At 38.5% G+C, this 17,251-nt stretch overlaps 1 protein-coding gene across 4 annotated transcripts in view; it reads right to left on the bottom strand.

Moving 5' to 3' along the window:
• Positions 1 to 859: 859 nt before the first annotated feature.
• LOC124263688 (glucosidase 2 subunit beta-like) overlaps positions 860 to 17,251 on the bottom strand; it is a 57,631-nt gene continuing 41,239 nt past the window's right edge. For 2 of the 4 annotated variants that reach the window (XM_046698348.1, XM_046698347.1), the window contains exons 11-16: positions 9,619 to 9,768; positions 5,068 to 5,149; positions 4,059 to 4,128; positions 2,507 to 2,671; positions 2,294 to 2,393; positions 860 to 1,823 (exon numbers count right to left, since the gene is read on the bottom strand). In XM_046698348.1, coding sequence (XP_046554304.1) covers positions 1,674 to 1,823; positions 2,294 to 2,393; positions 2,507 to 2,671; positions 4,059 to 4,128; positions 5,068 to 5,149; positions 9,619 to 9,768 — 717 coding nt within the window. In that variant the 3' untranslated portion in view covers positions 860 to 1,673. Of the gene's footprint in view, positions 1,824 to 1,955; positions 2,028 to 2,293; positions 2,394 to 2,506; positions 2,672 to 4,058; positions 4,129 to 5,067; positions 5,150 to 9,618; positions 9,769 to 17,251 lie in introns of those variants that run through there. The other 2 variants (XM_046698349.1, XM_046698350.1) reach the window with 2 other exon arrangements.

Here is a 17,251-nt window from a genome sequence, read left to right as displayed (position 1 = left end):
AACTTTATGAAAGAAAGACACATAAGATGTTAATCAATAGATGAGGCAGAGTCAACACACATGAAAAAGCACAAACTATCTTTGAGATGACCCCTTGTGCCTGTAGGCAGCACATGCATTTCATGCCAGGTGAGTCGACGGTCCGTCGTCATACCTGGCTGAGCGACCTAATTGCCATCTATAGTCTGATCTATTGTTTTCAGCAGTTACAGGTATTTTTTCTAAGTTTTGCCCGATTTTACGAGTAAACATGCTTTTCTGGATATCCTATTACGCATCTCACTGAAGGCCCAGTTAGGCCATGTGGGTTATTTCGACATATGCTATTTGCTGTTGTGTAAATTTTTGGGATACAGAGTAACAGCCTAAAAACAGTTTTTGTCTATTTCCGACAGTACTTTAGTTCTACGTAATAGTACTTGCTGTGAGATGTACGGTTTCTTGTGTATTGGCATCTTGCCTATGAAATAAAAGGCCTGTGTTATCTATGCGAGACTAGCGATTATCAATAACAATATGCCTGGTGATAGGAGTTAACAGTACAAAGGAACGAGAATCCTCTGAAGTTAACTTTTAAAGGAATATTATGCCAAATTTGTATTTGGTTCAAAACATTCTGTAAGTGTGGAAAGTACTGTACTTCATATATACAAACAATGTTGAATACATCCTTGAGGAGAGTTTCAGAACTTCCTTACCTCCCATTATTGCTTGCTGGAAATTATATTTCAAAATGATACCTGAACAAATGGTTGAGTAATGACAAATACCGACATTTTCTGTACCCCATGGTGCAAAACATAATCATGAGAATTTTTCGAACCATATGATTCTCAGCTCTTGTAACAAAATGTACACATTTGGGATTTTGTATAAATTTTATTTCCACGCACAATATCTTACACATTGAGCACACTCACAATCTGCTTGATGAACATGTACATTTAGTACTTAATCTGCAAGACTGACATCCTCTACCACTGACAAGTCATACCTGATTGATTAGAAGGTCAGTGTATCACATCCCCAAACTATTTTGATAAACCACCTGGACCCATTTCATACCATAACGATGCTTTGAACTTAGCATGAACAGCACAATACCACAGACACATCCAATTGTTGTTGTGAGACATCCAGTAATCTGGAATAACAACTATCCTATATCAGTGAGTGGGTGAGTTTGGTTTTACGCCGCTGTTAGTAATATTTGCAATATTACAAAGGGAGGACACCAGAAATGGGCTTCACACATTGTACCCATGTGGGGAATCGAACCCGGGTCTTCGGTGTGACTAGTGAACGCTTTAACCACTAGGCTACCCTACCGCCCCTTTTTCCTATATCAAAGCACAGGAAAAAATCTTCTCGTTTCATTCAATATATTGATATATTATTTGAGAAATGTAAACTTGATCTTTGCAGAAGAATGGCATTGAGAGTTTGTTGATTTCGAGTTAATGAGCAAGAGAGCCTTCTTTTCAGCCAAGAGAAACAAATGCGTGGAGGTGAATGGATCCAAGATATTTATCATAACTGGATAGTTCAGGTCAAATTTATGGTACAAAATTCAATGACACCGAAACACATTTAATATTCAATTAATTACATGAGATACTGATCATTTGTTACAGACAAAATGGTGGATATTTTTAAAAGTATAGATTAGGATCTCATAGTTCATCATGATCATAATTCATTTGGTATTCTTCTGGCGTTGGTTGTGTGCACCGTGCAGGTGTGGCGAACTCAAACTGATATTCACAGCGGCTGGGTTCTGATGCAGACAGTAGCTGGTTCTCCATCCCACACTGCAGCAGTATCTACAACACAATCATGTACACACTGCAGCTGTATCTACAACACAATCATGGTCACACTGCAGCTGTATCTACAACACAATCATGGTCACACTGCAGCTGTATCTACAACACAATCATGGTCACACTGCAGCTGTATCTACAACACAATCATGTACCCACTGCAGATGTATCTACAACACAATCATTGTCACACTGCAGCAGTATCTACAACACAATCATGTTCAAACTGCAGCTGTACATACAACACAATCATGGTCACACTGCAGCTGTACCTACAACACAATCATGGTCACACTGCAGCTGTACATACAACACAATCATATACACACTGCAGCTGTATCTACAATACAATCATGTTCACATTGCAGCTGTATCTACAACACAATCATGTTCACACTGCAGCTGTATCTACAACACAATCATGTTCACACTGCAGGAATTTCCTCCAAAATATACTATTTTGTTCTCACCTTTACGGATCTGTCAGGGCCATTCCAACAGTTCTGGCCCTTTTCATATTTTTGTGCTGAATACCCATCATCGGATGTCCCATCCCAATGACCCCAGAGCCTGAAACATTTGAAAGAAAAGGCATCACTACATAGTCAACAATATCCTTAACTGAGGGAATGGCATCTTTTTTGATGTTACTGTTCAATTATTCCAAGACAACATGTCCTCACCCAAGGTTAGTTTCCGATCCTCCTGACTTTGGTCTCTGTGAGGCTTTGTCAAAGGGACATAACTTATAGGTGTATTCCCTCTCTGTGTACTCGAAACACTTGTTGTACAGGAAAGCATACTCATTTTCTGGTCCAAAGTCCTTCTCTAAATATTTTTTGGCATTGCTGAAAAATTGAAGAGAAAACTATAAAAATTGTTCTACACTTCAGAAACTGTGCAGAGAACACCAGCACACCTACAGCACTTCAGCAACTGTACAGAGAACACCAGCACACCTACAGCACTTCAGCAACAGATCAGAGAACACCAGCACATCTACAGCACTTCAGCAACCGTACAGAGAACACCAGGACACCTACAGCACTTCAGCAACTGTACAAAGAACATCAGCACATCTACAGCACTTCAGAAACTGTGCAGAGAACACCAGCACATCTACAGCACTTCAGCAACTGTACAGGGAACACCAGCACACCTACAGCACTTCAGCAACTGATCAGAGAACATCAGCACATCTACAGCACTTCAGCAACTGATCAGAGAACACCAGCACATCTACAGCACTTCAGCAACTGTACAGAGAACACCAGCACACCTACAGCACTTCAGCAACTGTACAGATAACACCAGCACATCTACAGCAACTGTACAGATAACACCAGCACACCTACAGCACTTCAGCAACTGTACAAAGAACACCAGCACATCTACAGCACTTCAGCAACTGTACAGATAACACCAGCACACCTAAAGCACTTCAGCAACTGTACAGATAACACCAGCACACCTACAGCACTTCAACAACTGTACAGATAACACCAGCACACCTACAGCACTTCTGCAACTGTACAGATAACACCAGCACACCTACAGCACTTCAGCAACTGTACAAAGAACATCAGCACATCTACAGCACTTCAGCAACTGTACAGATAACACCAGCACACCTAAAGCACTTCAGCAACTGTACAGATAACACCAGCACACCTACAGCACTTCAACAACTGTACAGATAACACCAGCACACCTACAGCACTTCTGCAACTGTACAGATAACACCAGCACACCTACAGCACTTCAGCAACTGTACAAAGAACACCAGCACATCTACAGCACTTCAGCAACTGTACAGATAACACCAGCACACCTAAAAAGCACTTCAGCAACTGTACAGATAACACCAGCACACCTACAGCACTTCAACAACTGTACAGATAACACCAGCACACCTACAGCACTTCTGCAACTGTACAGATAACACCAGCACACCTACAGCACTTCAGCAACCGTACAGAGAACACCAGCACACCTACAGCACTTCAGCAACTGTACAGATAACACCAGCACACCTAAAGCACTTCAGCAACTGTACAGATAACACCAGCACACCTACAGCACTTCAACAACTGTACAGATAACACCAGCACACCTACAGCACTTCTGCAACTGTACAGATAACACCAGCACACCTACAGCACTTCAGAAGCTGTCACATGAGTAGGACTTAATGATGAGAGGAACTTCAAATACAACTGCAAATAAGAGCCATACCTTATTTGTGACTCCACATCTTTGACTTTTTTGTCAGCTTCATCATACAAACGACGTGCTTCATCAGCCACTGAAAGATGTTATTTTGTATGAATGTAATATATAGATGACTGTTAACATTATGACGTGACAGGGGCAATTGTTGTATACAAACATTTCTATCATGTAACAGAAGCTACATAGATACATCATTGTTTAACACTGAATTTAGCTCTTTATCAGCTAAATGATGGCAGTATGTAAATAATCAATACTGGACCAAACAATCCAGTCTTTGACATTATGTGCATTGATCTATTCCATATGGATACGATACCATCAAATGCATCAAATGTATTGATCAGTGTAAAAGCGATGGAAAACTGTTGAGATTGGTGGATTGTTTTTACTTCCACTGGTCAAAATCAAAGGTGCCATTGTCATGTCTCAAGGTCAGGACAGCTGATGTGGCACACATAATGGCTTTAAGAAACTCATGGATGTTGGCACTTAAAGAATGGCATTTGTCTGGGCTTTTGACATGTTTAGGCCTCTGAAAAAAATCATTAATGATACAACACATTTTTTAAATCTAGAGTATAAGCTTTTACCATCGGGCTGTCGCTACACAGTGCCAATCACCAAGACTAAACGAGCTTTAACGTCTTTTGTACCTCAAAGTATTGCAGTTTGAAACAAACGTTGAATGTCCAGGAAGGTACACGAATAATTTTTGACAATGGGGTTGGAATCAATGGAATGTACAGAGGATGTTGACAATTTGAATGATAGGAAAGATTTCAGCTATAACATGGTGACAATAGAGTGATGGATATTAAAACCAACTACCCGTGTTGTCAGGTTAAGATTATACACAATCAACTTAGTAGTGTGACAATTGAATGCATTTAGCCACCTCTTACTACCAACACATGTGCTTGGGATTCTGCCGACAGGAAGTCACCATAGATGAGTAAAGTGGATGATAATCAATGTGCTCTATGACAACTCTTAAAACCCAGGTATTTACCTTCAATGAGTCTTTTTGTCTCCTCATCATAGTCTGGCATCTTCTCCTCCTCTTCCTCCTCAGCCTTCTTGTCTTCCACTGCCTGTAATAACACACACATCAAGGCTCACTGCAAGCACATTAGGTTGTGAATGTGACAAAATAAAACTTTACAATCATGTTGGCATTATTTTTAGTGACAATATATATTCATAGCAATGCTAAGAATTACAAAATACTATGAAATGAGTTGAATGCCAACTGACCATTACCTATATACCCGGCATACCTGCACATAAACAGTAAGCTCTGGATGAATACTATAGTCTAACCTTATGTAGATAGGTAATGGTCAGATGTCATTATACAACATCTGTGAAATCCTAAATACGTCATCTTAGTTTCTGGAGATACAGTGATATAAAAGGGGAATTTGTTCTCTCCTGAAACAAAAATATAGCATCAAATTTCCCTTCCAGCATAAAAGAAATTTACACATAGACCTTGGTGCTGGATTGAAAGCATAACAACCTGAACCTGAGATTATGTTTGTCAGTTGAACTTGTGCCTGCTTCTAAAAACATATACCGTATATGACAGTCTATAAGCCGAATTTTGAGGACCAAAAAAACCAGTCTGTAGAAGGGGGTCGTCTTATCCATGGGTTACGCTTTCGTCAAACTTTTTTCCAGGGGTAAGAAAACAACATCGTATCACTTCCCGTGAACAAACAACAGAAGACGACTTTGTCAGTAGAGACGTCAAATTTGCAATTAAACATCACTAGACAAAATTATTTACCTTTTAAGTTATAAGTTGTTTTTGCTGGGCATTGTATTATTTTCAGGGATTAAGATTACCGTGTGTATCTGAGCCGGAAATAGCAATCAGCTGTGCACACGTTCACAAGAACGCGAACAAGTTCAAACATGCACAATAATATAACGGGACGAATTCTGACGCAGTCATCAGTAAAATATAATACAGAATACTATTATTTAACCCAAAGAAATATATCCTAGCATTGTGTAATTTTAGTTACAGTTTTTGCTCTATAAATTAATTAAGATTAAGTTTACCGTGTGTATATGAGCCGGAAATAGCAATCAGCTGTGAAAACGAGGCGGTAATCAATTCGTGATTGTTGAATGGGGTAAAATAAGCAAGCCAGTTTGTTGCTACAATAAATATGATATTTAGAGAAGCAAAATATATTATGCATTTTCTGTCAACTACACTTCGTTTCTATCCGTGAGTAGACACAATATATATGACTGTGAATTCTTTGAATAATGTGGACCAAAGTTATAATTATTGGTAACTGCCTGTTGTCTGTGGTCTGTGTTTGCCGCGATTAGGACCCCATCACGGGGGGATCGACTTATGCACGAAACATACCATTTTGACACTGATTTTAAGGGTCAAGTTTGGGGGTCGTCTTATCCATGGGGTCGTCTTATAGACGGTCATATACGGTATTACAATCATCATTATATTAACTATTCATACGTTCTTCCACTGCAGACAAAACAGGCATGCCAGGTGATGCAAAAGGTATAGTCACGATGCAATGGCGAACACATTTTGCAGAAGTTGGAGTAGCTCTGAGCAACAAATACGTGTGCCCTTTCTAATCAACTCATGCTGAAGGATGTCAGGGTTCAGAGAAAATCAGCAAACACAGAATAAGATAAAGTGCTCTCCAAACACCCAAACATTGTCTTCAAAACCAACTTGACGGTTCACAGTGCCCGGTGAAGTAAATGCATGTTAATTTTCAGTGGCAACATATTAAGTCTGTTAGTATCAGATAAATTTGTTTACCAAGCAGAACCTCAGCTTGCGGCACTTAAATCAGATATCCCACACTCTTCAAATGAGCAACTCACAGGTCTGACAGCCAGTGTGAAAAAACAAGACATTGACACTGTTCAGGGCAAATTTCTGCACAAACATTACAATCATACCAATAACTTACCAAGAAGAATATTTCTACATTGTTCCAGGAAAAAATGGATCTATTTACATATCTATTCGCTTCAAAGTTGTTCACACAACAGAAGTCATGCACGATCTAGCCTTAACACTGTGGACATTCAAGAAAAGAAAAACTGCTGGAATTGATGCAAACACAAGCATGCAAGTACAAGAAGCCCTGACAGACAGACAGACAGACAGATAGCTGGTCTCTGGCAGCAGATGAACTGTGTCCATGTTACAGCCATGCATCCTGCATGCATCAAGACGACACTGTCAGGAGGACCAGCTTCAGTTCGGCTCACACAGTATACCTCACATCAGATATATTTGGAACATTGCAAGATGAATTGTCATTCTGCAAACAGCTGAAACTACTGAGACTTCCATGAGGGACACAGGTGCTACAGTATGGGATGGGCTACCAACTATATTACAAATGAAAGAAACCAAACCTGCAAACAGCATTGATAACAAAACTTTTAGTTCTCATATTACAACCTGTAATACAAACAAAGCATGACTAATTTTATAGTACAAGCTTTTCTCAGAAAGTCTTCAGATCAGCATATCTAGGTTGGTATGTGTATATATGTGATTTGCATCAGTACTGACTTGTGTTTTTAAAGTTGCTTCAGTACAGAGATAGCTGACAAAGATGATGGAGCGAGTGAGTAAATATGGTTTTACGCTGCTTTTAGCAACATTCCAGCAATATCATGGCAGGGGACACCAGTAATAGGCTTCACACACTGTACCCATGTGGGGAATTGAACCTGGTCTTTGGAGTGATGAGCAAACACTTTAACCACTAGGCTAACCCACTGCCCCGATAACTGAGTACCCTACTGTTTAGCATTGAAATGGACCAAATTTATCTTTATCCTGAAGGGTCAATCATATGAAAATATTTTACATTGGTTGAATGAATTTCAGTGAAAGGTGAGACACTTTGGAAGATGACCAATGGTCGACCCACCACCAGCACCCCTAAAGAAAGTATTGTGCTATCCATAACCGTGTACTGAACAATAGGTGCATTACATACAAAAACAAACCACAAGCTTCAAGGATGGGTCAGAGAAAAACCATCATTCATAATATCCCACATTCTCAACAGAAGAAATTTCAAACCAATGGAGTACTAGACTGCTATCAGACAAAATAAATCACCACCTCTAATGCCCTGTTAACCAGATATAATCACAATTCCAACACTTTACATTTCAGGTTTGTGACAGGTGATGATACTTGATGCTCTATGCCCCAAGAACAAACAAGAACCAATGCAGTTGAAACACTTGGGGTTGTGTGACCTTGACCATTTGAAACATCAGTGACATGTGCTTAAAGAGTTCCCCAAGGAAATTTGGAAAAATGATGTCTAATGTCATTCTTTGTGCGGTAGTAATTAGATAAATTACAGGTGAGGATGGCTGCAGATGCATCAGTTTCCAACAAAGTAATAAAGCAGTCTGGTTTCATGTGGCTGCTGGTGACTTGCTGACATTCAAGAAAAGAAAAACTGCTGGAATTGATGCAAACACAAGCATGCAAGTACAAGAAGCCCTGACAGACAGACAGACACATCCAATGTACTAAGTAATAAAGCAGTCTGGTTTCATGTGGCTGCTGGTGACTTGCTGATAGACAACCCCCAGGGCATATCAAGATTTGTTGGTAATTACTAAATGTTTGATGGCGACTTGTCCATGGAAAGATACAATAGCTGATAACATGGTTATAATTTTAGTTGCAAATGTAATTTCATTGGTAATAAAATCAATGCGAGTAAAGCAACTGCAGTTAGTGAAACAAACACAGTGTTACGACTGTTTTAGTACATGTACTACTATGTGTATGGCAATATTACCACTAACTTTCAACTGACTATAACATTTCAATGTGAAGTTTCACAACATGCAGTGTTTCCACTGGCTTGTCACTGCCAAATTGATAACTTTAGTGTATGAACAACACACTTCGATGTTCATACAGTTTTCACTTGGAATGCCATAAATGCTGAAAATACTTTCACATTACAAGGAAATATCCTGGGAATATATAGAAGATAAAAGATATAGAAGATTTGTTTAGAATGTCTTAATCTTGAACTGTGTTTTAGCATACATTTGGAATAATCAGAGTTTGACTTCCATATTGTGCATGACTAATATTGATATGACAAGCTCCACTAGATCTTGTCTAGAATAACAGTTACAGTATACAGCAATCTTTGAATTTATCTCACTGTCTACTTAACACATCTTTATAAGCATCTTTGTTAGCTTGTGGTTTAAACAACTGTAGCTGCAGTAGGCAAATACCAGCATACATATTAAGCAGTAGCTGTTCCACACACACAGTTTAATCATACAACTAACGTAAAGGTTTCAGAGCTGTGGTTGCGTGTAAGCATAACAAAGCAGCCATTCTTATTCTCCAGCTGTGAAGGAGCAGAAGTGGCATTATCCGCAAGAGCCTTGTTAACTTGGAGCTAGTTTCAAGTCTTACTATGACACTAGGGTACATCTGGCACATCACCACAATAGAAGGATGTTAGGCAAGCAGACAGAAAGGGCATTCTCTACTCACAGGAATATTATAATCATCTTCTTCATCATCATCTTCACTTCCATCATCATCATCATCATCCTCAAAGTCATCAGGTGACCCTCCCTCTGTTACGTCCTCTAGGGGAGGGGGCACCTGCTTTCGGTCAGGGTTAATACTGGGGGGGTTTACCTACAATGAATGACAGGGATGGAGGAGATTCACCCAGGTCACACCAGGCGTGCACAGGGTCATGTCATGTGTAGAAGGCACAGGGTGCAGGTTGGATGCTTTATGCTTCCTGACCTCAGGATGAAGATGGATAATATCACCAGTTGAAAGGCAAAACAAAATTACTTGAGTTTTAACATTCCTACAGAATAGACCGATCCAGTCTGTCAATCAAAACTGGCGCATGCGTCAATTTTGGCCAATCAGCAGGCCGGACGCGCTGTGTAGATTTGTCAGACTTATTTCCGGGGTCAAACGATGCCTCCGAAGCGATGTGCTTCGAATTATGCCATTTACACTCGCTATATTTATTACGTGTTGCTGCGATTTGATGTGTACCTTTAACAAAACCATTACGGTCAAGACAACACAAATGGAGGCGGATCAAGAAGCGCAAAAGGTCTAACGATCAGTTAAATGTCTGCACCATCGTTCAGGAAACCTACGTCTGCCTGCTGAAGAGAATTTGCACGAATTTCCACACTTTTGCACATGTGCAAAATCATTACCAATTGATGACAACAAATAGCAGTTTAAGACTTTGCAAGTGTTATAAACACAGACAATTCTTGTAACTACAAAATTGTTTTTGCTTAACGTTTTTAGTCACTACTAGGCATTGAGTTGGTACGCCATAAAGCTCAAATGAGAGAGGCGAGAAAGCCAGGACACACGGCGATCTGATTTCGGTTAGGGTCAACCGAAATAGCAAAACTTGTTACATGAAAGAACAATATGGCGGATATTGTCCCCCTTCGCTCTTAGATATTCTTCAATTTGTCACACATTTTAGGATGTTTTAAATTTCATAAGCACAATCTGAAGGCCTACAGTATTTTGTTTACAGAGCAAAATATTCGAGGAGTAATATTTTTTATTCAAACGGAAATATTGTCAGTGTCAGCAGTTGCCTATCATACAATATCCAAGTATCAAAATTAATTCATATGAGTGCCTATAAAACCATGCTTTAAATATTTCAGAATTTTGATAAAGAGATGCATGGGAATTACCTTCCTCCATGTTTTGTTACCACATTAATTATTCACATATATTGGTACATTTTAGAAGTAATATTACAACTGTAATTTTGATTAATTCACTGGGAATGATAGCAAGGTATGTTTTAAGAATCTTGTTTTTTTCAGTAAACGTGGAAGGGTAATAAAATAAATAATAATCTAATCAATAATAAATTGATTGACATATCAGATTCTTATGATTTTAAGGCAGAACTGGGGAAACAAACACCATACATATCATGGCAGGACAATCACTTGGTATTAACTTAGTTTTTTGGCTCCTGCTTTTAGATGTGTTTTTTTTAAATACTATATTTACTAATATAAGTAATTGCTAGTATCATAACTCATTAAAGTTATTTCAACATCCAGAGAATTTGAAAAAGCAAAGGTAGCTGGTCAAACCCTGGTCAGGCATTATCCAGTCCTGGAACAAAATAACTTACATAAATCTCAGTTGACTTTTCATGTAACGGAATAAATATTGAAACATATATTTAACCCATATTTGATTTAATTCTTCTGATAAATCATCAGTGTTTTTAGGAGGTTACTAATATTTAAAGACTGAGCCAAAGCTAGTGTTTATTAAGATGATGGATTTGGACAAATTGTTCAAGATTTGTTGATGGTTATGTGGAAAATGAGCTTCATATTAAATTGCACACTGGTTTGTAGGAAGTGAACGCTTCAGGACATTTTCATGTGTGTCTTCCTAAACCTTTATGACTTTTACCAAATTTTGAACCAACTTTACTATAATTTTTATGACACCAGTAAGTATCTCAGAAAAGGAAATAGATCAAAATCAGTGTTATGTCCTCTAGGGATATGGTCTCAGATCTAATAAAACAAAAATTATCATTGTTTAAGAAGCAATAATGTCAATATGTAATTGTATTGACGAAAAGCTTTGAACATAGGATATATTCTTTGCACCTTATTTACACTAGTAGTTAGCAGTTAAACATCTCTGATGACAAAAACAATAGATCTTAATTTGTATTTTGTGTAACATTCTATTTCAATGCTAGTTAATTGTTCGGATAACTGTGGATCCTCTGTTCAAAGATTTTGCATCACATGTTTCCTATTTCTGGAAGATGGGTCAGCTAGAGTACAGGTGCAGACTGTATGTTGGATCTTCTTTGTGTTCTAATGCTGTGACATACCTGTACATAAACACTGGCAGTTCATGAAGTCCAGTATTGTGGAAGTTTGTATGTAAATTAGGATTCAGCAACAAAGTGCATATAGAAAAATTAAATGGAAATGATGATTAAAACAATGATTTCCTTACATTCAGTGTCATTTTATCATGGTGTACAGATTTTGAAGAGAGAAACTTTACTGAGAATTGCTGCAGATCAGCTGTTGAATATTTGCTTCTGGGTATGTCCAGATACGTCCATGGAAACATACTGTTTACAAGCCCAATGTACCTTTTCCAGATTTCCAAATAAGATCAAATAGGTTATGCTGTGATTGATTTGTTTACATTAATTATATACAGACAAATAAGATGCACGAAGTAGTAGATGGGAAATATTTTCTGCTTTTTATTTACCATTCTCTTATTCAAAGATAGAAACCCATGTTTTCAGATTATTGAACTAAATTTGAACAACGCCAACGGATAACTAAGTAAAGGCGCCACGCGCAGTGTTGAATCTATTTATAGATACCGAAACGATCTGCAACATGAACATGTGGTTGTGTTCACGGTTTTTATAAAATTATAAAACCCAAACAACAAAATTCAGTTACCCTTCCCCTGCTAATATCTGTGATGGAGGTGAATTGCCAGATAGATTAATTGATTCGAAAGAAATTACGCTTCCTACAGTCTCAGGCTCAGCAGCTAGTCGAGACGATTTTTCATCGGGCATGTAACTCATTTTCACTCGCCAATTGCAATCTGCCAGCTACAATATAATCAAAATCACATACGTATGTGTGTGTGTGTGTGTGTGTGTGTGTGTGTGTGTGTGTGTGTGTGTGTGTGTGTGTGTGTGTGTGTGTGTGTGTGAGAGAGAGAGAGAGAGAGAGAGAGAGAGAGAGAGAGAGAGAGAGAGAGAGAGAGAGAGAGAGAGAGAGAGAGAGAGAGAGAGAGAGAGAGAGAGAGAGAGAGAGAGAGAGAGAGAGAGAGAGAGAGAGAGAGAGAATGATGATGATTGGGGTCACCCATTTTGTTCTGGGGAGCTAGGGGTCATCAATTTTGTACACACGCACTAAGGGGGGGGTCAGCAATTTTGTACATAAAAATATGTTTAAAATTATGCTTAGAAATTATGGGAAGGGGAGGGGGGTAATTGATTTTGTACTTGACATGCAGGGGTCACTTATTTTGTACATATATTTTAGGGGGGGTCATCCACATTGTACATGCTTCTCCACAAAAATCATTATCAGCCCCCTAGCCATAAATTATGAACGGTCCCTTTAGAAATATTAAGGCAAAACATCTAAATGTATTTATGATGAACTACCAGTTTTATTTGTACTTGTTGCATCCCAGTCCTCAATACAAAAGAGAAATATGATTAACATAACCAGTTTCCATGGTTACATTGGTAAACATCTGATGTGTTGCACCCATTGTAGAGTCTTCACTTGTACTTCTCTGTAAGTTGATTAAGAGTCTCATATGATGTCTCAGCAATTATGTGTAGTACAACAACAGCAGATTTGGAATTGTCTGGAATATCCTGTTTAATGTGTACATTCCTTTTTCCAGATATCAAAAATACTTGATCCACGTCCAGCTTGATGACAACATAACCATAGAAGCACACGTAGTACTTCTACCAGTGGGTGGGCATTTTGAAATCAAGACATACAACTATATGTTACGAAATGCAGGGTTGCTTCAACTACATTATTCAAAGTGTGGGTGGCGATACATTTGGGCTAGAAAACATCATAGAAATCAACAAAGAATAGAGTATCTTAAGTTTTTATGGGGACAACAAACAGCTTGAAATTCAAATTTTGGGGCAACAAGAGCTGTGTGATGTCACTGCCTGTCTGCCATACATGGGAGCAATATGGCAATACAGAATTGTATCATGATACAATCTACAACTCCTGTAACATTATACACATGATATGTTACAAGTTATAAATAATGATGTAAAAACATGGGAACAATAACAAAAACTGTTCAAGAACCAGTTTATGCAGATTCACTAGTATTTGCTTGTTGGCCATAAATAGCTCAATCGACACAGTGCCTCCAAGCTTACATATTTCTCCCTTACAATATACCATCTTTGCTATCTGATTATATTGGAAAACAAATGATTCTGGGTATTGAGGTGAAAACATAAAGCTATGAAATAGAACCATAGTATTGGGATATAAAAATCAAATCATACCCATATGTTGAGGAAACATATTGTATTGTGGCCTCATGGCATTGTTACACTTCTAATCTCTACCCTGCTTCATTGTTCATTGAACACACACATTTTGTGTTCTCAATGCAATTGCTATGTGATAATGGGAAATGATACATGGGCCTAGGACCAAATTATACCTGTCTGTGTGAGCTGGATACACTGAAGAAGTGTCTGGAGAATAACAGCAACAAGTACACTTGTTGACAGGAAATAGTCAATCAAGTGAGGTACATTGTTCATGAGGACTCAACTGGTTCTGAATATGGACATAGGAACAACAGAGGCTCTTACAAACTTGATCAATGCTGTACTTATGCTAAATAATGCCTTACATGGAATTACTCAAATATACAATAACAATACATACAACAAACCAAAATGGAAGTGTTGCTAACATTAAGCAGCACACGTGTCTGTTTCCATAGACTGTCTTTTCTTAATAAAATGCAAACAATGATAGTTCATCTACACACCATACCAGCTACAGCTTGGAATCTATACAGGTGAATTATCCCTCACTAACTTGTATTACCAAACATATGCTTGAAATTGGTGACTGTAAGTAGCAAAAATGTTTTGCTGCCACAAAGTTTCATGACACTTAAACTAAAGCTGCTGACACCTACATCAACAATTGTGTAAAAGCTACTCTTGAGGAGCAGAGTTTTACTGATGACACTGATCAATGAAGGGAATGTCGTTGTGGACATAGCTAATGATGTCAAGTTAACACTAGGTACATAGAGCTTGTCTAATAATGCAAAACTGAGCGTATGAGCAACACATCAAGACATTCAACCAATTTTTACATTAGGGATGCCACGATACATCAATACTTTTTCTAAGATGATACAATTATCAATACATTCAGTTTAAATATGCTTATGTATCGTTTACATTTTACAATTGATTCATGTTTTTTGATGTTATGAGAGTTATAAATGATTATTTTTCATGCACAAAGATGGGAAATTAGAAACTTTTTAATCTCTGAGCATAAAAGATGGTGATCTTTTCATGGACAATTATAAAATATGAAATATTAGGGACCGTTCGTAATTTATGACTAGGAATATCCTTGCTTCGACTTATGCGAGTCCCAGAAAGGTTTGATTGTTTCACTGCCATAAGTGAGTGAGTGAGTGAGTGAGTGATTATGGTTTTACGCCACTTTTAGCAATATTCCAGCAATATCACGGCGGGGACACCAGAAATGGGCTTCACACATTGTACCCATGTGGGGAATCGAACCCGGATCTTCGGCGTGACGAGCCAACGCTTTAACCACTAGGCTACCCCACCGCCATAAGTAAACATGATCAACATATGGACATACTCGCAGCAGCATGCTGGACCACTGGAAGTGTCTAGTTCATTCCTCAGGAAAGATTCCTATGGTGAAACCTTGAATCGCCTACCATCACAAAACTGAGAAAGTTGGGATCACAACATAACAAGCACTGGCAACAAACAAAACTGTGGCCATTTGCAAAACTGTTAATCACATCCCTCAAGACTGAATTTGTAATAGTCAGACAATATTCCTTTCTTCTTTATCCTGTCAACCAACTGAACCACCTGGGCTCCAGATAAGGGCCGTATCGGGGTATGTACGGATAAAAAATATGCACGATACGGTAAGAAATAATTGAGAAAACGTAGCAGATACGCACCACAGCAATGGTGTACGGTCTTAGAATCATTTACAGACGTATTTATCTGAAAAAGTATTGTTTTATTGTTCATTGACACACAAGAGTAGCAATGTTGTTGTGCATATATGAAACGAAACACAAGATTACTGATCCTCCATTAAATTCCATTCAGTACTCTAATTGTACTCTTACGTTTTCCAATACTCCTGTGTTGAAAAAATAAGGAGTACGTACTCCTGACGTTGAAAAATTATCTGGAGCCCTGGTCACTCATGTTTGAAGGTGTAAAATACTTCTTACCAAGTGATATTACACCTTTAATCAACAAAACATAAGCAAAATGTAAATATATGTGTGTTTTATCAGTGTTGTATATGTGTAGGTGTTCTATCACCCTATAAAGACAACCCTCTCAGTAATTGACATGTGTTGTATAAATCCAGGTGTTCTATCACCCTATACAGAAAGCCCTCTCAGTTACTGACATGTGTTGTATATGTACAGGTGTTCTATCACCCTATACAGACAACCCTCTCAGTAACTGACATGTGTTGTATATGTACAGGTGTTCTATCACCCTATACAGACAGCCCTCTCAGTTACTGACATGTGTTGTATATGTACAGGTGTTCTATCACCCTATACAGACAGCCCTCTCAGTTACTGACATGTGTTGTATATGTACAGGTGTTCTATCACCCTATACAGACAGCCCACTCAGTTACTGACATGTGTTGTATATGTACAGGTTTTTCCCTATACAGACACCCTATACAGACAGCCCTCTCAGGTACTGACATGTGTTGCTATATGTGCAGGTGTTCTATCACCCTATACAGACAGCCCTCTCAGTTACTGACATGTGTTGTATATGTACAGGTGTTCTATCACCCTATATAGGCAGCCATCAAGGTTACTGAGATGTGTTGTATATGTACAGGTGTTCTATTACCCTATACAGACAACCCTCTCAGTTACTGACATGTGTTGTATAGATGCAGGTGTTCTATCACCTTATACAGACAGCCCTCTCAGGTTACTGAGTTACTGACATGTGACAGCCCTCTTACTATGTGTATATGTACAGGTGTTCTATCACCCTATACAGACAGCCCTCTCAGTTACTGACATGTGTTGTATATGTGCAGGTGTTCTATCACCCTATACAGACAGCCCTCTCAGTTACTGACATGTGTTGTATATGTACAGGTGTTCTATCACCCTATATAGTTGTATATGTACAGGTGCCATCAAGTTACTGACATGTGTTGTATATGTACAGGTGTTCTATCACCCTATACAGACAGCCCTCTCAGTTACTGACATGTGTTGTATATGTACAGGTGTTCTATCACCCTATACAGAC

Source organism: Haliotis rubra, unplaced genomic scaffold (assembly GCF_003918875.1).
Source record: "Haliotis rubra isolate DU_JTF1 unplaced genomic scaffold, ASM391887v1 Scf894, whole genome shotgun sequence".
NCBI lineage: Eukaryota > Metazoa > Mollusca > Gastropoda > Lepetellida > Haliotidae > Haliotis > Haliotis rubra.
Note: the sequence above shows the minus strand (reverse complement) of the source record. Positions and strands in the feature narration are given on the sequence as shown.